The sequence below is a fragment of the Bolinopsis microptera genome, chromosome 3, assembly GCF_026151205.1.
Source record: "Bolinopsis microptera isolate Bmic1 chromosome 3, MBARI_Bmic_1.0, whole genome shotgun sequence".
NCBI lineage: Eukaryota > Metazoa > Ctenophora > Tentaculata > Lobata > Bolinopsidae > Bolinopsis > Bolinopsis microptera.
In genome coordinates, this window is record NC_087074.1 from 14,302,988 (window position 1) to 14,330,808 (window position 27,821).

At 39.0% G+C, this 27,821-nt stretch overlaps 1 protein-coding gene across 1 annotated transcript; it reads left to right on the top strand.

Annotated features, from left to right (window-relative positions):
* Positions 1 to 467: 467 nt before the first annotated feature.
* LOC134812345 (semaphorin-4A-like) lies at positions 468 to 27,396 on the top strand. Its single transcript, XM_063819735.1, has 9 exons — positions 468 to 1,020; positions 8,433 to 8,592; positions 9,358 to 9,471; positions 11,004 to 11,139; positions 14,898 to 15,049; positions 16,917 to 17,079; positions 18,557 to 18,729; positions 20,883 to 20,998; positions 26,251 to 27,396. The coding sequence occupies exons 1-9, from the start codon at positions 739 to 741 to the stop codon at positions 26,527 to 26,529; spliced, it is 1,575 nt and encodes a 524-aa protein (XP_063675805.1). The 5' UTR covers positions 468 to 738; the 3' UTR covers positions 26,530 to 27,396.
* Positions 27,397 to 27,821: the final 425 nt, after the last annotated feature.

The window sequence follows — 27,821 nt, forward strand, 5'->3', positions numbered from 1 at the left end:
ACTCATGACTCATGAGTCTGAGAGAAATCACCACATACCCAAGATTACCAGCAGGATATTTATTTTTATTGAATTTTGAGTTTCTTATTCGTACTCAAGGGCGTCAACAGTCAAGGTCAGTTGATCGCACTTTGACTTATTAAATTAAACTTAAAATCAATCAATAATAATAATAATAATTACACCGGATGTCTCGTGCCAGTTTTCCCATAGCAGGGAGGAAATTTGTCAGCGCTGTCTCTATGCCGAGGCGGATGCGGTGTTCTGTGATTGTAGCAATGACTGTTATCAAAATGACAAATTAATCAAGAGAGAAGCAATAAAAATAATCACAAAATATAATTATATCATTCACCTTTGATTATCATATTTATCGCTAATGGTCTCATAATTCAATTTAAACCTAAGATTTAAGAAGCGATCAACACGATCACAAAGTAACCTGTCCACCCCATCATTCCGTCATCAATTATACGTTCCCAATCCTATTTTAAAACACGCGTATCTGACTGTGAGATTGCCGCGAGTGTGTATTTTCGTATAGCCCGCCGAGTCACGTTGCGCGCACTCTATCACGTGACCATGGTGTCAGCTGTGACGTCACGTATATAACGCGACGCGCACTCCTCCTTCAAACACACTATATCTGTAACCAACCTTCTCACGTTTCGGCTCATGATGCGCTAGTTCAGTACCGCTATTTGCTAAAACTTTTATTTTAACCAGACGATTTCTATTATGCTTTGTTTGTTCCTGACTCTGCTTGTCGAACTATTCAACGGCGGAGAGAGTGCCCGCTACGCCAGATTTCAGGAGAACTATGTGCCAGCTATAGGAGACTTTGCCACCAACGGCAATGTCGTGTATTTGGGAGCCAAAAGCAAGATACTGAAGCTTCATTTCGCCCGGAGAGAATTTGTTGCCCAGTTTGAGGTTCTGAGCTCAAAATGCCCGCTCGGAGATGACTCCTGTAGCGATTATACTCAACATGTTATCTTAGCCGATGGCAGAATATTTGGGGTAAGTTACATACATCCTCTCAAATTATCACAATCACAGATTATTAGTCACCAGTCTTTGTAAAAATTTACATTCTATCAACACCGTTAGAAAAACTCCTCTTGAGTTGATTAGATCAGAAGATATTCTAATCCCTTGACATTTCACAAGTTTCTTGTAATGATTCACCGAGAAAAGAGGATTCACAGGTTTCCTCACTTTCTCCACCTCTCACCTGGTTAATCTTGTTACCTTCCTATCACCATATTATCGTGTATATTGTCTGCACACTTGTAACCATATATATATTAAACCATTTTGTACATTATCGTGTACATAGTAATCTCAAAATATGTTGCTATCCAACCTCTCCACAACACTTCACCACAATTTCAATCTGACATATACCTTCACCTCAGTCGAGCTGTTATTGTAATACTATAACTTGTATGTGGTCAAGCCAAGGAAGTTTATAAAAGTATTTACATGCTCACAGTTAATGTAGCTCCCAATCTGTATACACCCGAAATTTCCTGTCTCTCCCGCACACAACCGGATAACATAGTAACACATATCACTGGGTATGTAATCCAGTTTGCTCCATTCATTACCACCAATATTGAACGTCTGAGCGATTCATTTCACGATGAATTTAGACCCCTGAATCTGCTCTAACATGAACAATGAGGCTAGCCTTTGATCTGTGAAGCCACCTGAAGCCCAAAGTTACTGGGGTTAGAATTTGTTTAGGGTTATAGAACTGTGAGACACCCTTCTTGAGAGCATGCTACTAAATCCACATATTTTATGAGTCTCCGACGTTTTAATTAGATTTTCATGGACTTAAATTGCATACTACATTAAATCCGGGGAACAATCATACTACTTAACCGGTCAGGTGAGCGTGTGTGTAGAGACTCAGTGTATAATATATTTGAAACGACGGACTGTTAATTTTAAGGTTATTAGAGGTATGAAAAACCTTCAGCTCCGACGCATTATTACTGGTGCTAAACTAGGAAGCCCTCTTTCCTAGAATTTACTGAACATAGCATGACCAATTTGTCTCGCTCGTAATCATCCTATCCCCTTTCAAACCGTTGATCAGGCTATCCACCAGCTCACTAATACCGTATTGAGAGTGATCTAACAATACAGGCCAACACAACACGTTTTTAGCCCCTTCTAATGGTACACAGGAGGTGTTATTATTATTATGACCGGTTATTAGTTCCCTACTAGTTCCCCCAGTTAACGAGTAACGATCCCAGTGAGGTCATTAGTCTCCAGGATAACACCGCACTTTTCTCACCCAACAACTGGGGTCGTCTACCCCGAAACTCTGACAAATCTCGGGGGTATTTCCCGAACTCTAATCGTTCTTACAAATTGCATCAATTCTAAAATTACTAAATTACGGTCTTGCAGGTAGGTAAGTAGCTATCTTGGGCCGGGATCTTTATCAGGCTAGATTTGATGAGGGCAGCAAGTTTTTGACAAATTGAAACGTTTTACGGCACGATCCAGGAAGGTGTATCCCAGAAGAAGTCTGTTGGGAGAGGTTGAGGATTTTTTTTGGAAAATTTCGTCATTTGGGGAGTATGCTGAAAATAGGCAGATCCTCAATTGGGGCTGAGGGGTGAGTCGAGGGGTTAACGTTAAATTTTCAAAACTTTGGCTTGGATCACGCCACTTGTTTACCAGCAATGAGATAAATTGGGCGTTTCTTAGCAGGTGTGCCAATAATTGGGCTTTTTTCTTTTGTTGAAGAACAGACTCCGAGTTCCGACTTTGACTGATTAGAAGGTGGCACATTTTCCCGGATATAATTTAGTGTCCTAATGGGAGAAATGCTTGTCTAATTAGGCAAAAATATCGGGTTTGGGTTTCAATTGATTGTCAATTGTTCTCTTTCGTCACAAGGTTGGACCGTTAGCAGCTACTCGAGTACAGCCGGAAACGCCCTCGGGCCCTTTGTCATTAAAATATCTCTCAATATGTTGCATATGAGACTCATAGAAGGATGTAAAGGTGAAGTGTGCACTTCATAAAGAGTGTGCTTATGAATATATATTAATACATTATGATGCATAACAGCCACTGAGCTCCCTTGCGTGTAAAAATTCCGCAAGTTTTGGAGGTAGTAAAAACTCTAAAAACAACATGTCCGTGTGCACAGTGCACTTTACTCTGATAATAATACTATGAGCAGAAGGTTAAGTTTGCCGAATATACACGGCAGTTGTCCTCAATCTCACGTCATCACCTCTCTTATCAAAAGTGAGAAGCAATTAATCACACAGCTGTGTGCAGCTGATATGATGATGTAACAATACGGTGACATATGTTGTGGTACATCATAACAATCGTCACGAGGCATAATCCCACGAACCACCCTCCTGTCCACCGTCATCAGGTAGCCGAGTGTACTTAGTCTAACCAACCCTTCTCCACACAGCGTCATCAGGTAGTCCCTCCAACCACCCCTTTTTTCACCGTCACCAGGTAAACTTAGTCTTACACTCCCTCCCACCCGACAGCGTCACTCCTAATCTAGACAAACAGTGCCCTATATAAGGAAAGATAGGAAAGTCAGGCCTGAACCCGTATATTGGGTGGCTGGTTTTAAGGTTATTTTTATCAGAGTCAAAGTACACCGATTGGGAGAATTAAGAAGTGTAAGTATCTCAGTAATATTATGTTAGAGGTAAGTTATGTGCATAATCCTTGATTACATACGACATCAAAGCCGGAGCCATGCTCGTAATGGCAAGGAACTCTTAGGACTAAGTACCAAAAATGTGATTACTTAAATCCTAATTTATTGATCTGTATGTACCTACCAAGAGTTACTGAATGGTGGTCGGGCCAACTTTTTACTGTGTCAAGTAGTATATATTATGTTAGTGTTTACTTATGCGCTGTATCACGAATGTAAACAGTGTAATACCTACCATTTTAGACTGTTAAAATAGACTTTAACAAGCATGAGGATGTGATGTGTAGAGGTGTATAAGTGTTGGTTAACTGGACTGATTGTTTTAATTGGGCGACTAGACTGAAGAGCAAGTTTTTACCCGGTTTTAATCCTGTTTGTCTGGTCACCAAACACCGAAACCTCGAGGTTTGTCTGGTCACCAAATTGAAATACCGATAGGTTTTTCCGATGCCACGTAAAAAGGCTTTCAGTCATCACATTATATAAATGTAAGCCAAATATTAAGTCTATAAATTGAATATTGTCTAATCTCACGGGGCCGGGGGTGTGTGGTTGTTAGTTCACACTCTAGCTAGCTACACTAGGACAGTAGGACAGTAACTTATAATCTCACTAATTCTCAATATATTGGTTTTACTGAATATGTTGCTCAGTAGTCAGTAGTTGTCAAACTTGTAGCATCCGTGTCACAAAAATTATAGTATGTTATTAAAACTTTAAACATTTTAATTTTTAAATCAACCCAACGGGGTGAGTCTGGGAAAATACTGAGTTTTCAGCCGTTGAATTATATTGCCGACCAGCCTTCCAAGCCATTAATTTGATTCTTATGGGCGTATTTGGATAAAGTTATGGAGAATTATCACAGAGTCGAGGGAGAACATACTTTTAAATCTCATGATAGATGGCATAATATTATCGTATAAGTATAATGATGGTATATATACCATGTGTAATAATGTTTATAAACATTATTACACATGCTAAACTAATTAGGCATACCGTCCTCTCCTTAAGATCGAGCTTACGCACAAAACTAGGTTTTCCTTTTATTAAATAGTGATTATTAAAATTATAATAATATTAATAAAATTATAATACCATCCAGATGCTGAGATGGGTGAGAATATGGTGATGATATCTTAAATTCCTTAAATTTCGTAGTAAGACTCAAATGCCGTTTATAAATCTTGTTTCATGCCATTAATCTGAAATTTGAGACGGAATTTCTCGGATTAAAAATATGTGAGCATAGAATTTAAAGTAAAAAAGTTGGTGACGTTTGGAGAAATATGTTCAGTGATCGTGTCTCCCGATAAAGGACAAACAGCTAATTCTCATGGCCATTAACGTATCATTTGATAATAATAATACCACACCTGATAACAAATGAACCGTGCTTGATGTGTCATAAAACGTCAAAAGGTTCCGTTATTAGGTAATGTGTACCTGTTTTCCTGCTAATGACAACAATTCCCTGACAATAACACCTCAGATCCACCTAACAGCCATTGTCTGTCAGCTTCAGACTGTTTACGGGATACAAAGGGATCTGTTAATTAATTAATTAATTAGATAAGTACCCCACTAATCTGTCAAATACTCCACTTCCAACAAACTAGAACTTTATGGGAGTCATTGTTCATAAGTGGTGAGAGATCAGCGGCTGAGTCCTTTCAAAGAAGTGCAATGTTTTAAGTCTCAGCTAAAATTGATGATGATGACACTTGATCGTTATGCTGTTTACTCTTATCATCTTATCACCTCCAGAATCTTAATATCAACCTCTTAAATTAAAGTTTTGGTCGTTATCAATATCGTTACCTTTCAACAGGAAGCTAACGACTTGCTGACAAAATCCCTAAAATGATCTTGAAAATTTGAAAATTGTCCCATTCTGTCCGATAAATCAAGTCATGAATCAAATTGAAACAAAGCAAAATCTTTGTCATATATTCCCTACGCCCAAGATGAAGAGCAATTATGTTGTCAGGGGTCGTCTATCAAAATGTAGCTGTCATATTTAACCTGCCCCTCTAACCGCAAACGGACAGGTTTCCGTGGTAATTTCAGACCTTTGGTATCATTATATTGAGCAAAAAACGCAAAAAAATGGCGAGAAGTTCGGCTTTGCATTTATTGAGAGTACTAACATTTTTTGGTCGACTTTGAGACGTCTATCTTTTCTGGTCTACCTCAGGATCACGAAGTTTTACACTGGGCGTCTATCGAGTACTCTAAATTAAAACTTACAATTAGTGACCGACGTCCTCAATTTGTCATCCTAAGTCATGAATGACTGTGGTGACCTGGGTTTCTCTGCATCCTAATTTGATTGCCCTACTCCGGCAACATTTACATTTGTCATAACATCGGTAATTAGGAGCTTTAAAGTTGACCAGGATGCCAGAAGAGGGCATGTTATGGGATTAGAATGATGACGCTCAGAATGACATGTCAATATTTGACAAATGGGTAACCCACCTCCCATTGCTGGAGCGTATGATACTCGGGGCTAGCTTAGAGGCGTGGTATTAGCTGGCGTGGTAAGGTATTCGTCTTGCCGTGTCAATAATTTAGCTTTTGAGGCGATAATTAATAAGTTTATCGTAAATAAGGAATATTTGGAGGACAAGAATTTTGGAAACATACCATTGATATTATCAATGGTATGTTCAAGTGTTAAACGGCAGGATAAAGTGTCAGGGCTGACCCGTGCCAGTTGTTAACAGATGCCAAGATTCCAATATTGCACTATCAATGCATATTTAACCGGGTCTAACATGGTTTAACAGTTGCTTTTTTCGTAATTGAAATGAAACTATGGTAAGAATAGACTTTTTCCTATATATATATCGGACCTTCGTTCTCGATTAGGCTAGCTCTTCTACGAAGCCTCGCCAGTCAAATATCTTGACCTAAACTGCTTTAAGTTATAAATTCTCTTCCACCAGACCCGGACATAACCTTGAAGGGAAAATGTAATCTGGTGGTTAGCAATTCATTTACCAAACCGTACTGTATTACCTCGCCCACCTGCCTTACACGGTACATTATTATTGGTAGGTCTATAACATTAGTGGGATTAACCATTATAATACAAAAATGTTATTATATTTGATGGGATAATCTTAATCTAGCGGTTGAAATCGAATCCTCCCGAAAACCCAAAATACCCCTTCATGTCTTATGTTTCACCGTTAACCTGATTCCACCCCCTCAACATACCCTCAACATACCCACATTTCTCGTCTGATATATTTACATATGATCGGAGAGAAAAGAAACCAGCCGCTCCCACATACAATTAGTTGCGAACAGCAGGCTCTCTCCAGATAATTAAATGCTAGACAATAAGTTGCGAGAGACAAGTCTCCAGACATGAAAACTCGCCTAGACGCCAGACTTTTCGGCGACAGAACATTGATGACAGCTCTCTTGCTTAGCTGGAGATATAGTGTCTGAGTAGACCAGGAGCGTATAAATTAAATCATCTGGATTCTTGTGACACCCCCTGCATGTTGGGGAGTTATACCGAACCATGGGGAGCCGGGGAGAGGGAATTGCCGGGGGTGTCGCACATAAATCAAAGCGAAAACACCAGTTAGTGTACCTTCAACGTGGTGGTATTAGGATACTTGAGCAGTAAAATATAAACGAATTTTAATAAATATGTACTCGTCAAGTTTACCAACTTAATGAGTATGTTTTAAATATAAGCTATTGCCGTAGAAAAATAAAATATATTCATGCTTTTCATACAAGTTACAACAAAGTCTTCATGTTATGTATCCTGGGTTTCATGATTAAATATTATATAATATAATGACATTTTAATTTGACTACAATCATACTTTCTTAGTTAAGAATATCGCTACAGTTATTTTATTCAGTTACCCATGACATGAGGGTTTTAAAGGCCCTTTGAGCAGTTTTTAAAATGATTTTACATGCAATAAACGTAACGTGGGAAATGGGAATATAATAGTCATTAAATTTGTCACATGTTATGATATGTTGACCTTACAGTGCAGTGCCACACTAATAGTAGTAGCACTCCCTTCAAACTCACATACAGGAAAAGGATAATAATACACGTGACTCTTTGCAGAGAATTTAGTAACAATAAGATATGGAGAACTATTGTGTTTTGTCAATGCAGTCTGCAGATGAATAATGCCTGGAAATTGGAAACTAAGCTGCATAAAACGATAGAAGCAGCAAATTAGCCGTCTCCGGAATATAAAAACTAGATAATGCATTTTGTCAATCCACTCAATTGATTTAATTCCTGTAAACGTTACTAGTAGCGGTTAGAAAGATTAAACTGATTGAATGTAAGGAGGTTTATAATTCGCTCTAACTGTCTCCGGACTACAGCGTTTAGGGGTTTTAAACAAAACTTGTCGCTCACTTTGAGAAACACAAAGCATGAAAATTAGAATCAGTTATTATCGCACCATGCGTTTTCTAAATATAGTTCCGTCAAATTGTTTCGAATCTTGAAAATATGCACACAGATAACAGCTCAACACATACCATGTTCAATCATCCTTGATTTTATTTTGTACACTAATTTCCGGAATAGTACGATCCAGATTATAGTGTTGGTGATTGTGGCAACCCACAAAACACACTCAGATCCCCAATTCCGACACACTAATAAATCACCGGTTAATAAATCAACTGACCCATAACCCCACCCTATCCCCAGGCAGAACAAGATAAGGTGTGTGTAACCTGTGGAACACACGGAGGCAGACCCAGATGCGTGATAAGAGACCTGGGCCTCCTCAACGTCATCAGAGAAGTTAGACCTCTACAGTTCGCTTCAGCGGCCCACCCCGGACTCACGAGCCTCGCTGAGGTTCACGGTAAGTTGTCTCTATATCTCTATATCTAGCTTTACGTTAACCGAGTTTACAGATTGAACAGATAGACTGGACAGTATAGATATATTTTCCTAATATTATCTGTTATATATGGCCGGAAGTAAACCTATCTTAAGCCTCGTGCCCCGACTTACTCCAGCATATTTGCGCTTAATCTTCCGTGTTTTACCGTCCAGAAATCCTGAAATATTAAATTAAGATCCTCCTTCCTCCTTCTCCTCTTCCCCTACTTGTGTGTTGAGAGGAGAGCTCTAAATCGTGCTGGCTCGTGCTGCTTGTTTTAAAAATACTTCCACTCTACCTCCCAACCCTCCCAAATTAGAGTTTTAAAACCAGGTCCCCATTGCATGTTTGAGAGGTGTGGTACCCTCGTTTTACACAAAACATTTCCATCTAAATCCTTGCTCCGTCTCCAAATAGTCTAGATGAGGGGGTCCTGTGCGCAATCACGCCAACTTCTGGTTTGGTCTCTACTTGCTTGTACCTGGCACTGCTCAACTCTCACTGCTTATAATGCTTGTGCTGTCTTGAAGTTTTACATTTGCAGATTTCACACCCTTCCAAACACACCCCATTTAAACAAAATTTAAATATGCATCCCCAGCAGTGCAAATTACAGAACCTTTAAAAAATACGGCTCGTAATAATTATGTGAATTATTAAACAATTGTTTTGTGTGAAAACTATAATTTAACAATGTTAAACTAACACAATATGTTAAATTAACATGTGTCCTACCCCCTGCAGATAACGCGTTCTACTACACTTCCTACGTTACCAACGACACGTCCCACCCTATCCTGGGCATGTACAGTCAGCACAAACAGCTTACCACCAAACTGGATGACAAGTGGTTCAACAGTGAGTGTTTTTCTTTTTCTTTCTTTCTTAACATGGTATTTTTAACATATATAACTGTACATTTAACTTGAAAAACTTGACATAGCCGTTGACCATGCAAACTTGAAACTTTAAAATTTAATAGTTGTCTAAGTAATGTGCAGTACACTAATCGAAAGAACTAAGCACTGTTGGCTTTAATAAAGTTTTAAAGTTAGCGTTTAGAAAGTTTAGGACCTGCGGTGCTTTAGTCGCCCATGAACACGAGCGCTTTACAGACTTATCAATCTTCTCGATCCTGTTTTAAAGCTATCCTTTTGCGCTGTTACAATCTTTACGTTTTTAAATTATCATATTTCTGTCTCTGGCTACAATTCCTTAATTTTCTGAGAAATTCAAACTTTTAGTCTATACGAAAAATTTATAGTTGAACTTAACAAAAATTTAAAGTAGAATAATTTTAAAGGTAACATTCTCGAGGCTTCCCTGTCAGGTTTTTGCACCACATAAGAATGTGAAGACCTGTAGTGCGTCTCCCACCCTCCCAAATTCCAAACATCATATCCCCAGACTCATCACCCTTTGCCAGAATCTGCTAATGCAGCTGCCAGCTTTCAGTACTCATTAAACTATTAACACGTACATGTGATGTCGTTTAAAAACAATCAACCAACTGCCAAGAAGTCACCTAAAAATCATCACCATACCTCATAGAAAACCAAGCTAATTCTAAAGTTTATCCATTCTTCATTCCTCATGCATCACCTCTTATAGTTATATACAAACCACACTAAGTCCCTGAATCCTGACTGGAGACTATTCACCTTATCTCCTCCTCAATAAGTCCCTGTACCCCTAAGTCCTAACATCTTGTCTCCTCCTCAATAAGTCCCTGAACCCCTAAGTCCTAACATCTTGTCTCCTCCTCAATAAGTCCCTGAACCCCTAAGTCCTAACATCTTGTCTCCTCCTCAATAAGTCCCTGAACCACTAAGTCCTAACATCTTGTCTCCTCCTCAATAAGTCCCTGAACCCCTAAGTCCTAACATCTTGTCTCCTCCTCAATAAGTCCCTGAACCCCTAAGTCCTAACATCTTGTCTCCTCCTCAATAAGTCCCTGAACCACTAAGTCCTAACATCTTGTCTCCTCCTCAATAAGTCCCTGAACCACTAAGTCCTAACATCTTGTCTCCTCCTCAATAAGTCCCTGAACCACTAAGTCCTAACATCTTGTCTCCTCCTCAATAAGTCCCTGAACCACTAAGTCCTAACATCTTGTCTCCTCCTCAATAAGTCCCTGAACCCCTAACATTTTATCTCCTCCTCAATAAGTCCCTGAACCCCTAAGTCCTAACATCTTGTCTCCTCCTCAATAAGTCCCTGAACCCCTAAGTCCTAACATCTTGTCTCCTCCTCAATAAGTCCCTGAACCACTAAGTCCTAACATCTTGTCTCCTCCTCAATAAGTCCCTGAACCACTAAGTCCTAACATCTTGTCTCCTCCTCAATAAGTCCCTGGACCCCTAAGTCCTAACATCTTGTCTCCTCCTCAGATGCCCAGTTCGTGTCAGTGATCCCAATTGACCGTCATCTGTACGTGTTCTATAAGGAACTCACATTTGACTACCCCAGTCCCATTCTGACTTCCAGAGTAGCTAGAGTCTGTCTCACAGATCCCGGCGGTAACAAGTAAGTTTATTTGCTAATTAATATTTTAATAATTTTATATGCTAATAAAATAATTCGTATTTTAAAACATTCCGTATCATTTATATGTTTTGAAAGAATCCCCCCTCCGAGTCTAGTTATGTGTCTGTCTATTTTTGTGTGTAGGAGTATTGAGTAAGTATTAACAATCCTGGCGATAAATAATATATCAAATAGTTAGTTGGTTACGTGCTGTCTGTCTCTTTGTGCAACATTCTAACCTTACAAAGTATTCTAACGTTTCATTAACCAGCATACCATTCTGTCATAACTTGATTTTTTGTCATACCAGATTTGCCTCGTTAAGATTTTAGAGTTTTCTGTGGTATTCGTCTCTGGAAGTCCTAAAGTTCTAAACTTGTTCCATTTTTCTGGGTCATCATCTGAGCGTCATTTTAGACAATTTAATGTTGACCACGTAAATATCACTACGTAAATATTTGAAGCGGAGAGAAATTACTCCATCGCCAAGTCTGCATACCTGTCTGGCATCTCCGGACACCAAATTAATGTAGAATTCAGGAATTATAAACCCCGTTTCAAACTGTTTTCAAGTCTGCCGGTTGAAATATTGTCGGCAGACAGTAATTCCGAAGTTCCTGATTGTTAAAGTTGCAGTTCTTGGGTGGTCAGGTTGCAGCCTGCTGCTCTCCAGCAAGCTGACATGTAACACGTGACAGTTACAGTAAGTTACAGTATCACACTGTTTCACATGATCCACACGACTACAAACAAGCATCACAGCCCTGATCTAACTTTCCTGCTTGCTATTTAATTTAGTTTAATTACAGCACGAGTATATCTTGTGTTCCTCTCCTGCCACCACGGGGCAGACTCTTCAGACTTACTTTAGTGGTATCACGTACAATAATAAGGTCCCTCCCTGTAGGACCCTCCCTAGGGTGGAAGTACGGTGGTGGAAGTAGTGCTCGTCTTGTAGTATGTGGTCACTAACGTCTAACACAATAGGGGGGCTACAAGACCTAATTTGTGGTAACGCCCCAGTTTCAGACACGATATTAAATCCTTAATTGAGACATTTGAGAAGTGGCCTGTCAATTATTGAGCACCTTGAGACACATACCAATGAGACACCCACCAAGCTTTCCATCCTGTCAGATTCACTGCCCTTTCAGTCTACATTCCACTCACAATGCCATATTCTTGACACAATGATGTCTCAGCTGAATACTCTCTCCTCCCCACTGCAGCACATCGGGTGAAGTTTATCAAGTATGTAAACCAGTTTCCTTGCACTTGAAGAAGCCTTACTTGGTATTTATGGTAGCAGTGTTTGTGGGCACAATGTGGAAATTCAGGAGAGATGTTCCAAACCAGACGTGTTTAACACAGTTAACTACATTCTTAACAATTATTAGACTGTCTCACTTCACCTCGCCTTCACCCCAGTTTACCGTGTTCTGTACAACGTGCTACATATTCTATTATGCCTACTCCCTGACGGTACAAATATCTCAAGTCAAGCATAATTAATAATTCCTCCAACGAAAATAAACATTAATTAAACTATGTAGAGCTAAGGGGCTGGCGTTGTAAGCAGCGATCAAAGCAGACAAGATATTCCACAATTCAGGTTTATTAGAACTATCTATCAGTCTTGCAATTGACAACAATATCTCACTAAACTGCTGTTCCGGGTATGATCCAGGCTGTGGTCTCCACCCTCTCCCACCGGGGAGTCTCCAACCAGTCCCCACCCTCAGCTGGTGGGTGGGGTCCTGCTTGTTTGTCTTATACTCACGAGCTGGGAGACCCAGGATGGAGAGTGGTAGTTTTATCCAAACAGGACTCCTGGCAGACTGTGTGGTTATGAAGGAGAGAGAGAGAGCTCTAACTTTGTCCTCTTCCTCCAGACAGTCTTACCTTTTTTTCCAGGGTTCGCGCTTCGAGACTTTTGGTGTCAATTTTTTGTCCCAGCTCAGCAGAAGGACAATTAGAATGACAGATTTTGAGAAATGATGTGTCTACCTTTTTAGATATCATGTCTTAAAGTTTATAGGTCTCTCTAAGGTGTCTCAGTTTCTAAGGTAAACCAATAATAACACTAGATATACATTATCAACTCGTATGTTTATTTCTATAGAAGCTAATACATCTCCTATCTAAACTCAATATAGCGCTGTACTAACCCTGGAACAGATTTGTATCAGTATATTACACTACTATATCAGGTATTACAATTGGGTGCTGTGGTAGCCCCAGATCTCACGTTAATGCACTTTTTTAATGTTCATGGTATCTCCTTATCTTAATGATCAGTATTTCCTATATCTTGACCTTATCCGGGGGGGGGGGGGGGGGGGGGGGGGGTGGGGGGGGTCATAAGATAGGGAGTCTTCAAGATAAAAACAGTGATAAACATGAAGATTAACCCCTCCACTCACATTCCTGTAGTAAACTAACGGTATCTTGAAATTCTTGATTTGCAGCCTAATATTCTGATATTTACGATTCTCGAAAGCTCGGCACCGGGTGTCCTCCCTTTTACATCGGATCCTAAATGTCTATTTATTTCTTGATCGAAGATACAAATTACTGTTGTCATGTAAACTTCGCGGGTAGAGTTGTTACCGGTTCCTGTATAGTCTAGAACAAGATAACCAATGATACCTGAATAGTTGGCGCCATAATACCACTTTCCTTGCCGTGGGGAGGCGTGCTTCTAACAGCAGCCCACATTAAATTAGATAGGAGTTAGTGAGGTCTGCTATCAAACTAAATACAGAAGTAGGGCACCAAGGCCGGGAGGCACAGTTGAAGCGAGGCTATCTTCCCTTAATACTGAGACTTTACGGTTACTTCCGTGCTACCAATCCGGCCATGCAGATAGCTGTAATTATTTATCTTGTCGCTGTCCCTAGACTGGAAGATACCGGTAAAATATACTTTTTAGCGATGAATCGGTATTCATCGTTCATGACACATTGGACATTTCTCAATCTTTCTGCCTTCATCACCGCTCACTTTTTGTTTGATGGGCTTTGTTTGAGCGCTTAGCGACAGAAAATCATGACAGGAAAGTTTGCAGAAACATCTATCAGAAAATTAGTGCAATTTTGTGATACGATTATAATTTCTATCACTGGGTGCATATTGATATATACGGAGGATAAATTGATCACGTTTGCAACTATTTTAAAAGTGTTGCAGAAGTAAGGTGAAACTTGGTCTTTGGCAAAACAGTACGTATTGTGTGTCCGGTTTGTCTGCCGACCGAATTTGATTACAATTTCAGGTGAATATATGCCTGCTCTTCATACAGACACTTTAATTAAATGGACAATAACGGACCTTGGTGGTAATTGATGGTATGTTCATCACATTTCCTGTCAACTTGAGGTCTAACCAGACTGTGGGTCGTCCAAGCGGTATTCAAGTCTTCATTCGTATCTCACACTTTTATTTAACGACACTAAATAATCCCACCCACCCCCACAAGTTATAATGTCCTGTCTTGATAGAATCCGTTAACTCTTAATTCTATAATTGTACTCACTAACTCACCTGAAGAATAGTCTTGATCCGTTTTAGATTTTACTAGAACGAGCTGCTGGAAGGTTCATATCTTCTAAAATTAAAATATTTACAGAGCAGCTACAAATTTATGAACCTTCCCTTCGGGGGTGGGTTGTGGAGACACAAAAAGTATAAGTGTGAATAGCGTATCTCGGGAGAGATAATGTGAGAAACTAGACTGTGCTAACTCTACAAATTTTCAGGCTGCTCCTTCACAAACATTTCCGGACGTTCACCAAGGCGACGATCTCGTGTACATCACCCAGTACAATGTCCGGAGTTCCCGACTATTCGTACAACTTTATAGACGGTGTAGCCATGCCCCACGACAGCCTCACCGATCCAAGCAGAGCTGGTAAGTACCATGGCTACTTTATTTATTCTATTAGATCACAACGACTGAGTTTCTAAAAAAAACACCCAGTAAATCAATTTCTGGTCACTTTTACAATGGGTCATTGTGGGTCATTAGTCGTGTCAGGTTATTTGTTAGTTTTTTTCTCTTCACAAAACGTAAGGTTACAAGTACTTGTGCCGAGCAATGCTGAGCTTTCTCCAAATAGTACCAGACTGCTGAGTCGCAGGGTCACTTGTAACCTTGGGACTGTTTTTATTCACAATGGAGAACTTTCGAGCTGTCAGCAATCATCGGTATTATTATCACCCCTAGCAACAAAAACGGAAGTATTTAATTCAGAGAGACTGAGAAAGCACATCATCAGGTGGTGATGACTTCTCCAAAACACCATCTTGCCACCATCTGATCACTATGTGATCTCAATTTAATAAGACTAATAGCTAACCACAGCATCCTGCCTAGAAACCAGCTCCTAACTCCGCTTAACACCCTAGTTTCTCTTCATTAGTGCGAATGAGATCAGATAAGCTCATATAAACACACCTGTTTGGGTTGGATTGCTATTTGTTATCCCTGTCATGCTCACAGCTGATTATCTCCTCCAAATAACACATGACCGAGACTAATAGCGATCCTTGCATCCTGATTGTTACCCCGATCCAAGGTCCGCTCTATTCGCCAGGTAGCATCAGATAATTGCGTCACCCGAAATACATTGGTGAAGAAGAAGCATTACTCATAGTGCTGACATCTGAGCATTGTTCTGCCACCACGTATAAAGGGTCCGGCGTGAGGTGCAGATATTATAGAAACGATCTGTCCGTCCACAAACCGACGGTTATTTTAGACATTTCAGTCTTGACTGGAAGGTAACTCCTGGTGTTGCCTCGCCACAGATGTGTCCGATTCGTGCCGGGCTAATTATTCACCCGGGAACTAGCTCCGAATCGATTAATGGACTAGGCATCCTCCCGTCCTAAATGTAGAAATGTTTCCTGATCTACGGCGTGCCAATGAGTATTTTTACCGTGCCATTGCCTGAATGTCAGAGAAATGGGCAGGCCCGGGAATTCTTTACTGATTCAATCAGGGTTTAATTGAAAGTGCGATAAAATTTAGGTTAGCTTCATGGGACGAGACTAAATTTGCCGAATCTGACAGCAGATGTCACCAAATAATTATAATAATGCGGATAGATTCTCATTTCTCCAACTCTGGACATGCATGAATAGCCAACCAGAACGCCACAATATTGTATTATTAATCTCGGGGGTCTAATATCCTATTTTTCATCGGTAACTTTGACTTAATCAGCTCAGGTTGATCAACCCTGCATAACCAGAATATTTTGTAAGTAAGTGGTTTTGCGTTTCGAAATCACGAATTATATTTGTTGTCGCGGTCAGAGGGCTGTGCCCGTATTTGAAAAAGTATAGCCATTAGCCATGGTTTCACTGGTTCCAAATCCCATGAAAAGACCCTGATTTTAATTTCACTGGGATGGAGTGATGCAGACAAACTTAGTTACTGCATTCAACTCCAATAAATTGTGAAATATTAATGCCATTAATCATGTAATACTAGATCAGTAAAATTCTCGACACCGAAACCTTGGTCCTTCGGTGATAAAATGATTTAAAAATTAAATTTTGGACTAATATATGTCTGGAATCCGGCCCTATTCATAAAAAAGTACAAGCATGATTATTAGACAACCGTCCATTTATCACTTAAGAAAGCGATGATCAGGCCGATAACGATCTGATAATAAACTTAACCCACTGTTCCACAAACTAAAGACGCCTACCCGATATTTACCCTCGTCAGTAATATATCTTTTCTCCTAACCACCCCTTTATTTCAGATCGGATGATGTACGCAATCTTCTCCAACATTCCCAACGGGCCGTGCTCTGCGTCAGCCGTGTGCGCTTACAACGTGGCGGACGTCCACAGCAACTTTACCTCGGACAAGTTCGTCCGTCTGGATCATGGGACCACCACCCAGCACACAGTCTCCTCTGTAAAGTGAGTCAATCAACAGTTCTTCAGAGAAATTAGCCCAATTATAGCCAGCAAGGATTTTTGGCATTCCGTTAAAGTGGCGATGTCGCGGGCGTCCTCAGCATTATTTTTCTCACAATTATTAAGTGTGATAAATTTAAGAAAACTCTTTTTAAACTTTTCCAAATGGAGCACTGCAGTCTACTGTTTAATTTATTCACACGTTCAGTTTAAATGAGTGTAATAAGGCTTCAGCTAGTTTCCTGTTTACTTCCACCTTTACTCACGGCTGCAGGTTCAAATGTCAGATAATTCAAATTGCAAACGCACTTCACACTTTCACCTCTAAATGTTGGCTCCACCTGACCGTCCCGTACTTGATAGGCTTAAGTAGCCCCACTTACCTTGATTAATTTAATATCCTCCTTCCACGATACTCAACTAGATAAGATCAATGAGGCCTTGATAGTAACTTGACCCACTCAATACCTCGCATTAATCCCTTTTCTAATCCGGGGGAACGTGTTAGGAGGATGGATAACTGCCAGGGAGAGTAAGATAAAAACACCTGATAGACCTGGCCTTTAAATCGTCCCTTGATTTTAAATTAGGCCGTGTGATTAGTCCTGTAAATTAGTCCTGTAAATTAGTCCTGTAAATTTTATATCTCTGGCTCGAAACATAATTTTATGCAGACTTTTTTTGTTCATTGCAAGATCAGCGACAAAATTGAATTTACTGCGACACGAATATAACATTATAGAACATTATAACAAGTCACTTCAAATTAGGCGAGTCGAAAACTAATCTTTGAAATCTCCTTTTTAGGTAAAATCCGCTTTATGAAATTGTGGAATTTTTTGTGGCCGTCAAAAAATAAACGTTTAAACAGCTGGAGACTGGACATAGAGAGCAAATATTTTCTAGCACATTCTGAAGAGTAAACATTGTTTTTTTTGGCAATCTATCCATTCAACCTACTAATTCACACCTAGCCTATCTAGTTCGAAGGCTTCATACTTAATTAAGATAAGTCATTACATGATATGCCTGTCTGTTTTTGACTCCGAGACAATTATTTATATTTATAAGTATGATAAGTATAATTAACCGAGTTTAGTTTCCTTGCACGATTAACAATCCATATGCGATGGCACCAGATGACACAAACAATAGTATATTAAGTATCGATATTTTCTACTAGATATAAAGTAGACACTTGTCTAGAACCCCTCATATTCAGTGAGCCTGGTTGATGCTTCGGGTAGCTCAGTGGCTAGAACCCTCTCGTTTCAAGTCTCTAGAGGGAGGTTGTGGGTTCGAAACTCAGTACTTTTTTGTCAGGGTTAAGCCTCGCTGACGGCTCTCGTTATTTGCCGGTTGGCGGTTGACCCGGCCCTGTAACAATACGGCTGCAGGGCAACTGAAGCAAAATTAATCTATAGATATAAAATCATCAGTACCCCTCACTGACCCCATAACTAATTCCTTGTATTTTCAGTTCAGAATCATGCGAACAGCCCCGGTCTCTGTACGACGCCCACAAGTACAACTTCCTCAGAGATCCAGTGAAACATACCCATGATGGGCCCCTGAACACAGCCCAGTGTAGGAGATACACTGCTATTGCTGCTGATAGGATCAACGGTATTGACGTTCTCTTCATCGCTACTGGTGAGTGATCCCTGTGTTTAGCTGTGATGGGGAGATGGCGTGCCGTGAGAGATCGCGTGCCGCTGGTTTATTTGTTTTCATTCCTCATGTTGTGTAAACTTAAGGGGAGATACACCAAAACCGTTTTTGCTCCGAACATCGATTTTATTTTATATTATTTTTAAATAGACAAAAAAATAAGATTGTACACCTTCAAACATTTTTAAAAATATTCCCTCATCGAGAAAAAAAATATTTTTCTTTTTCGAAAATTTTTAAAATTTGGAGAAGTCTGTCACTGTAATACCGATAGTTCGGCCATTTAAAAAGTTTTTTGGCTGATTGTTTTACTGAACATTACTTACACTCCGTACTAGAAGCCATTGAAAGGATTATATAATTGAACAATAAATGACCAAGTTACAGACCGAACAAGGTGAAAAAAGAAAAATTGGGATTTTTGCCTACCACCAAAGTTGTACATTTCACCACCCGCCCAGGTCATCAGATATCGCTTCAAAAATTCTTGTGAGTGTATTTGATGATCATGGCAAGCTTTTTGGAACCGGATTTCTCTCAATTTTGAGTTTTAAGCTATGCAATGTGGCCTCAAACGACTTAGTAAAATTCATCGTAAAAAAGGGCAAAAAAGGCAGATTTAAGGCTTAAAATGCCTATAACTCAAAAATTATCAGGTTTTTTGAAATAATTTTTACAGGATCGTAATCAGCTTGGTAAGACGAATCTTTTAGTACCAAATAGGTGCTTTTAGAAGACAAATTGTCTTAAATAATTTTCTAGCTCGAACACAAGGGTCCCCCCTTGTATAAATTTTGTACAAATTGTACACATTTTTTTACAAATTTTGTGGCTTTGAATATTATAAATGTCGTACTAAAAGATTCGTCTTACCAAGCTGATTACGATCCTGTAAAAATTATTTCAAAAAAACTGACACTTTTTGAGTTATAGGCATTTTAAGCCTTAAATCTGCCTTTTTTGCCCTTTTTTACGATGAATTTTACTAAGTCGTTTGAGGCCACATTGCATAGCTTAAAACTCAAAATTGAGAGAAATCCGGTTCCGAAAAGCTTGCCATGATCATCAACTACACTCACAAGAATTTTTGAAGCGATATCTGATGACCTGGGCGGGTGGTGAAATGTACAACTTTGGTGGTAGGCAAAAATCCCAATTTTTCTTTTTTCACCTTGTTCGGTCTGTAACTTGGTCATTTATTGTTCAATTATATAATCCTTTCAATGGCTTCTAGTACGGAGTGTAAGTAATGTTCAGTAAAACAATCAGCCAAAAAACTTTTTAAATGGCCGAACTATCGGTATTACAGTGACAGACTTCTCCAAATTTTAAAAATTTTCGAAAAAGAAAAATATTTTTTTTCTCGATGAGGGAATATTTTTAAAAATGTTTGAAGGTGTACAATCTTATTTTTTTGTCTATTTAAAAATAATATAAAATAAAATCGATGTTCGGAGCAAAAACGGTTTTGGTGTATCTCCCCTTAATGGGCTCGCTAAACTTGCAAGAAAACTTGAATATTTCTACTGTTAAGTTTAAAAACAACGTACGTTGTAAAACCTGGCTCACTCAAACTTTAGGACATTTTTTGTTACTAAAAATTAGAAGTAGACATTTAAACTTTCAAATTCTCGCGAATAGGTGGCTAAAATATGTGCAGTCTACAAATCCTGCCCTTTACACGTCAATGAGGGCCCCTGTCCTCCATTCCACTCACATTCTGACGCTTTTATTAAATCGAGGATTATTTGCAAACGTTATATTTTCTGCTTGAGTAATTCTGTGAAATGTAGCCTTGTTGTGGTTACGGGACGTGATCCGGCACGCTTTCCAGACTGTGAATATCCACAGTTCACTGTTCAGTGAAACTGTAGGACTTGTGCTGCGTTGTTTTCTATTAAATCATTCATTTTCCTTTAACAACGTTGGTAACACCATGCAAAAGTCGGCGAATAGTCTACACTCCACAGCATATAGAAGCAAGGACCATATTTTTTAACACTTTTTTAGAAAGTCTATTTCTTGCAACTTTCTAAAATTGCTAAATTCTGGCACGTCTCAAGACTTCCTTAAAACTCGTTAATTGTAAGAATAACCTGGTGTTACAGAGCCCTTGAAAATAATTCTGTTTTCAGATGACATGACGTTTATCAAGATGGCAGTGAACGGCGGAGTTGCATACCAAGTCGACTCCTTCAGGGTCCGTAAGGAGACGAACCCCATCACCAAGATTGTGGTCGCGCCAAATGCTGTAAGTGCCTTATTATAAGTATCAAATCATATATCGCCAGGAATTTTAATCTTATTGTGTAAGTTTGGTCATTTTGTGGTCGGGTCTCAGTTTAAGTCAGCTGTTCGCATGTTTGAGAAATGCTTGGTTAATTTCCAGGCTCATTTTCTAGAGAATGCGAAGACCCAAGCGCTGTCTCGAGTTACACTTTAACAATCAAATCACATTTTAAACAGTCAAATTTGATTTTCTAACAATTTACCCATCAAAAACTTCAAAACAAAGGGATAATGAAATGAACAGTCACCGAAGATAAACGCTTTTTTCCTGAATTTTAAAATTGCATATTGATAAGCCTCCACGGTACGTTGATTCTGATACGCCCATATAGCGCTTCTTTCTTAATTGCAGTTTTCAGGCATCTTGAAAACATCTTCCCCCAGAGTTCCCCAAAACATGCTCCAAACATCTGGAATTTGAACAATTTATTAGACTGACATATTCACGATTTAGAGGGATAACATACAAGTATCGCACCCGTTTATCGAATTAGGGAGGTTTCACATTTTAAAAGGGTCCCGATAACAAAGTTAACAACGTTAGATGATTTTGATACTGTAATAAAGTGGTCCGGTCCCAGATAAAGCTCGGTCCACTAACAGCCTCCTTTATGATGACAGTCTCAATTTCGACCTCGCCTCCAGTATATGTGGGATGTGCACCTCACGGATAGAAATCGTGCTAATTTGGGTAATTTCCCTCGAATTGGTTTTAGTGGTGTCATAGACTATTTTGATGGGAGACCGAACTGTACGCGATTAGATTGTGGGGATGATTGTTAGTACTACTCGTAGAGTAAGTTAAGGAGATGATTTAGTATTTAGAGCGTAGTCATGGTGACAGTTACAAATACTAACATCAATACTATAAGTTACAGTGTACTGATAATTGGGTTTTGATTCCGTTAAATAACCTCGTTACTGCAAATCAAAACACAACTAAACCTTGTTATCTCCGTAAACCAGCTCGAGTCGTTCTTCCGTGAATCTCATTTTCTACCCCTCGTCTGCAAAAAATTACTTTTCTGTATCTAATTAAAATTGGGGCAATATTCCCCTCGATACGGTCACCGTCAATGAAGGAAAAAAGGCTTTTACTAACCGAACATAAGTGATGGTACTAAGTATATAACACTGATGATTTTAATAAGTATTCAATACGACGGTCGCCGTGATCATTGTTACTGAAAACCTCATCTTCCTTAATATAATTACAAAATAGAATTATCATAAATATCAAATTAAGCTATAAAAAGCCTGGGTCTCTGAGTATAATAATACTATTATATATACTAGTACGTGGTTGTTTTATGTAACTAATGAGCATAAATAATCATTTTAAATCGGTGCAGCAGCCAGCAGCATCATGTCGATTATAGTATGGTGTTATTTTTGGCTGTCATCAAAAAGTTGCGTTAAATTCCTGAAGGATGCCGGTCCGGCAGCTCGTGACTCTAGTATTGTGACTTCAAGTGACTTGTGAAAAATGTTGTCCTCGAATGTCCGCACTATTCAGACAAGAGACTTTAGATTAAGGATTCACTTTAGGGGGTAGTTCAAACAAGAAATTAACCCGTTTCCACTTATTAGGATTAGTGGCAAGTGCAAGATGAGTTTTAAACAACTCTCCGGGATATAGTCGGTATTTTCTGGCTTGTATCCAAGTCTTTATAGTGCAGCAGTAGTGCAGCAGGCTTGTTAGGAAACCTTACAAATTCACTTATCGGTGTTGTCATCGAAAGTGAAGAGTGCAAACACAGTGCTACCAACAACGAATCTTGTTTGAGGTGTTCGATTTTAAATCCGAAAAAAAAGGAATATGGGCCAAATTGTGGTAGAAAAATAAAAAGAAGTAGATTAACCTAGACTAACTTTTTATTGCGGATATCAGCGAGGTCCTAATTTTAGGTATTATAAGCAGCTATCAGTATGTGTAAGGTAATGGAATGTAATGTTTAAAATAGTTATGGTTACCAGAATATTAGTACCAGCACACCGTGGTTTACTATAAGTTGATTTCCCTAACGAGTTTATAAAGATCCGTAACCGTAGTACTCCATTATTATCACCTCAACTCCGGCTCTGCAAGTTTAAAACCCCAAACTCCATCTACCAACTTAACAACATTATGTAGATTTAACTGCTTTCTGTCTCCTACTTAATTTGTAAATCCCAAATGTCTTCTAAAACTTTCACATAAGCTCACCATACGAGAATGAAACATAAATTCTCCAATCCGAGTGATGTATGTAACGAGATGACTGATTGAAGGGTATGCAGACGGTGGCTGTGTAATACGGCTGTGTAATAGTAATACGGCTATAATACGGTATAATACGGCTGTGTTACACTGGTAGACAGTATCGGTTGAATAATCAGGAAGTTATTTGAACTTTTAGACGCACAGTTTGTCACTTTGGTCAGCAAACCAATTCATATGGCTGATCCTTCGTCACACCATACTTTGGATTAGGGATTGAATCAGATCAGATTTGGTGGATATTCCCCTGATAAATTGCCTCAGGCTCATCTACATGATTCGCTCATACAATGTTTATATTCGTGTAAATAATTCCTATTTAATAATACTTCACATTAAAGTATCGTTAGATAATCCTCCAAGTTGGGAGACACAAATATTTTACACTATCTTTGAAACTATGATCTAAAGTGGGTAATTCCATTTAATCAGTAGCTACCGTTACGGTAATCAGGGCTATTGATACTTCACACTTATTTCCGGGCAGCCCTAACTTCTAGTAAAATCGGTGACGTAACCTTAGTCCCAGACGCTCTGTCACCAGGTCCGGACACCCTTACTTTTCCCTGACCACCTTTTATAGTAGGGCAGTATAATACACTATACAAGGTAACAGCTACCTTGTATAGCTGTAAGGTAGCTGTAAATGTGAGAACATCTCCCCCATAAACCCGCTAAACGCTTTGCGTGTACACAACATATTAATTGAATAAAGTATATGTTGCATGCCGATTGATTTAGCAGGGTACGAGCGAGGGGATCTGGTTAGCAACAGCCCCCTGATTTATTATACCTCGGAGAAGGAGCTTAGTGTTTAGTGACAGATTTAAAAAGTTGTTTAAAAGAGATGAGATCTGTATGAGAGTGGAGAGATCTGGTGTGACATGGCATTATCAGCAGTGCCCTCCGTCTCACCATTATTGGAGTGCAACCTGGGGAATGTGGGGAGGAATGTGGGAATGTGTGCAGCCACTTGTAAAATCATTGTTCTCTGTCTCGCTATTAGCTTGTTCGTGAGACTTAGTCAGGTTATTAGAATTTATTCAGAACTTTTAAAGTGTCGATGACATGATTTCAGATCATCAGGGTTATGATAATTGCGCGAAAACCTTACATGTGCATCACTTGGAATATTTGGCTTAATCTTAGCTAGATGACGGATCTTCAAAACCTTGTCAGATAAAGCTTCGTATTTTGAGAAGTGAGGGGTGTGTGACACGCATCTCCATCCTAAAATAGAGGTTTAGATCTAGATTTGTACTCTTTCCTTATTCCTATGCCCAGGAGGATCTAGATGTGTACTCTTTCCTGTTTCTTAGTCCTATGCTCAGGAACTTGGTAAAGACAAAAAGGAACACTTCCATGTCTGTGTCGGCCTCTTTAGTTGTTGATTAAATTAAGTGCTCCTCGTTCATACAGGACTTTCACTAAAGATCTAATCATCATTCACCAAATCTTCAGGTCCATCTATATCGGACTCAATTTAGTCCGTTTTTTAATCACGATCGAACACTCGTTAACTGTGGAATGAGGCCCATGACTTGCAATAACAGTCGAGCTTACAATCCGACTTATGTCTGATCCCTTTTAAGGATTAAGATGGTAGACGTACAGGGTGAAGGATGAAATTTCCTGAAAACTAAAGTTCAAGATAGCTTAGTTTGCGTTTAGAGCAGGATTGGGTTTCAAATACCGTGCTATACTGAGATAGACTAATGGTGATTGGACCTACAATTTTCTACAGCGAATTTTTGAATTTAAAGAATTTCTTTGAACTCAACTCTTTGACATTTGTACGCCAAATTCTGCGAATCATCAATCGTCAAAGTTATTGACCCGGCAGCAATTACTGAGAATATGTTATTGCGGTTGACTACTCGCTCTTTTTAAAAGTTTCCAGGATTTAAAGCATGTGTCCTCGCCAATTTGATTTGTTCAAAGTTTTAAAAGGGAGCAATTTTCTAAAAATAGCCATCCTCTCATCGATTTAAGATACGGCGAGTTTCTTTCATTATCTCCTGTCACACACACTGCGACAAACGGCTCTTTATCAATTCTCATGGTCCGCCCTTCTTAAGTAGATAAAACTACCGGTACACTTCTTAAATTGAGTTGACATTGATAGACCACGGTTAAAACCTTCGACCAGTCCTGAGGTAATCTTATTAACTGACTTCAAATTCAAGGGAATTTAAAATTTAGTACTGCACCTCAGCGAGGCAGTTGGACACATTTTTACTCTCATGCATTCAAACCTTAAACATCGTACCAGGGACTGCCATTGAACAGAATCAATAACCTTTGTTATATTAAGCGAGAAATCATTCAAGTCATCTTGGAAATCCGTGATTCTACGGACTACAATCAATTAGTACCGCTATTGGTATGAGATATCTAAAAGTAAAACTGGCATAAATACGATACCACTAACTCCCAAATCAATTGTGTTCACTTTCCATGGAAAGTGAATTGGAATGTCAATGACCACAAAATAATTGAGCTTTTATTAAGATTGAAGACGGAGGTTCAAGATTATATAATGCATTATCATTAATCAACCCACTAGACGAACGGGAAAGCCTGTAAACTAACCGTTACTATTCTCAGAAAACCTGTAACCTAACCGTTACTATTCTCAGAAAACCTGTAACCTAACCGTTACTATTTTCAGAAAACCTGTAAACTAACCGTTACTATTTTCAGAAAACCTGTAATACGTACTATTTTCAGAAAACCTGTAAACTAACCGTTACTATTCTCAGAAAACCAGTAAACTAACCGTTACTATTTTCAGAAAACCTGTAAACTAACCGTTACTATTTTCAGAAAACCTGTAAACTAACCTTTACTATTTCCAGAAAACCTGTAAACTAACCGTTACTATTCTCAGAAAACCTGTAAACTAACCGTTACTATTCTCAGAAAACCTGTAAACTAACCGTTACTATTTTCAGAACTACGTGCTAGCTAGCGGACCAGACTACCTGCTCCGTATCCCCATCTCGCAGTGCAAGCGGTTCAACGACTGTAACTCGTGCGTGGCATCACGTGACCCATACTGTGGCTGGTGTCCGACCTACAATTCGTGTGTAGCCACCGTGTCCTGCCCCAAACCCGTCACCAACTACTTGGAGGAGTTCGAGACAGCCAACATGTGCTACCACTACCAGAAGCTGAACAATAACAATACTCGGAGGGTTAAGAAGATTAAGAGGAGGAAGAGGAGGAAATGAAGAGACAGTGAGGAAAATTTAACTTATCTTCGTTGAAGAAGATTACGCGCGAGCTGCACGAGCTGGTACTGGAATAAAGGACAAAAGAGAATTCGTAGCGTAGCTTATGATTTCAGGAAATGTTAAGACTGACTGAGGACTGGTCTCTGAGGTCTGGTTTCAGTGACAGTGCCAGAGAGAGATACCGTGGCTGTTACTCCAGCCAAATAAGAGACACAAGTCCGTGCATGGTCCCCATTTTAACTTATATTGTGAGATAAGAGATAAAGATGCTAAGACATTTTGTTTTGTTTCCAACTGCTGGCATTTATTTTTCTGTGTTTGAGTTTCGCTCTTGAAAAGAGTTTATGATTATTGCATGATGATGAAATGGCTGGATAAAAAGTTTTTGTATGTTCATATTTTCAGCAATATTATTATGCGGTTCATCCGATTGCAAGGCTCAACAAATCTTAGGGGGATTAGGCTTATTTTTAATATGTCCATGGTGACCTCAATTATTAAAACAATATTTTTGTAGTACATGCAGCTGCGAATAATCTGTCGGCTGGTTGGCAATTATTAGATATTAGTGTCAGTCCTTCAGCTTTAAATTTTATAAAGTTATTTGTTTGTTTTAATAAGCATGTTTTCAAAAAAGGTGAAACTAGGGTTTTAAGTTTGAAGATGCGGTTGTAGTATTCTTTTATTGTTCTGTATTTTATATGAACCCTCATTGTTTATTTTGTCATGATATTCACAGTTGGATTTTACTGTATATTTGTGACATATATTGTATTGTTTTCACCCTGTCAAAAAGTTTATAGGTTACATTTTCATTGTTGATGTTATGTTCCTATAATTTAAATGTTTTTAATTATCCTTTAACCGTTCATTTCATTTTGAGATCTAGAAAAATATCAAAATTTACGTTCATCTGGGGACCTCAGGCTAAGTTCACCGAAGGTCCGGCGTAGAGAGAGGCTATGGAGCCGTTCGATTACTTTACTTGCGGCCTTCAAACTGTCAATTTAGTTCACATTACTATAACACCCACTATAAATGTAATAAAAAGGGTAGCAAATAAAATTAAGAATAATCCAAAACGTGAATTCCTACTCATAATGCCAATTAAAGTAGTTAAAAAACGATTATTCACAGATTTTGATTTTGAGGTTGAAATGAAACGAATTCTCGACACCAACAAATCATTAGTCCAACAAAGAATCATTAGGATCCAGGAATCGTGCTGGTTACCACAAAAATTTACAGTTAATAAATGGACTTTGTTTAACTTAATACGACGACAATAA

Excerpts from the sequence above, each read along its gene's own strand:
- LOC134812345 (XM_063819735.1), top strand. The coding sequence starts at position 739 with ATGCTTTGTTTGTTCCTGACTCTGCTTGTCGAACTATTCAACGGCGGA. Across the intron at positions 9,472-11,003 it reads GGATGACAAGTGGTTCAACA|ATGCCCAGTTCGTGTCAGTG; the intron begins GTGAGTGTTTTT and ends TCTCCTCCTCAG. Across the intron at positions 11,140-14,897 it reads ACAGATCCCGGCGGTAACAA|GCTGCTCCTTCACAAACATT; the intron begins GTAAGTTTATTT and ends ACAAATTTTCAG.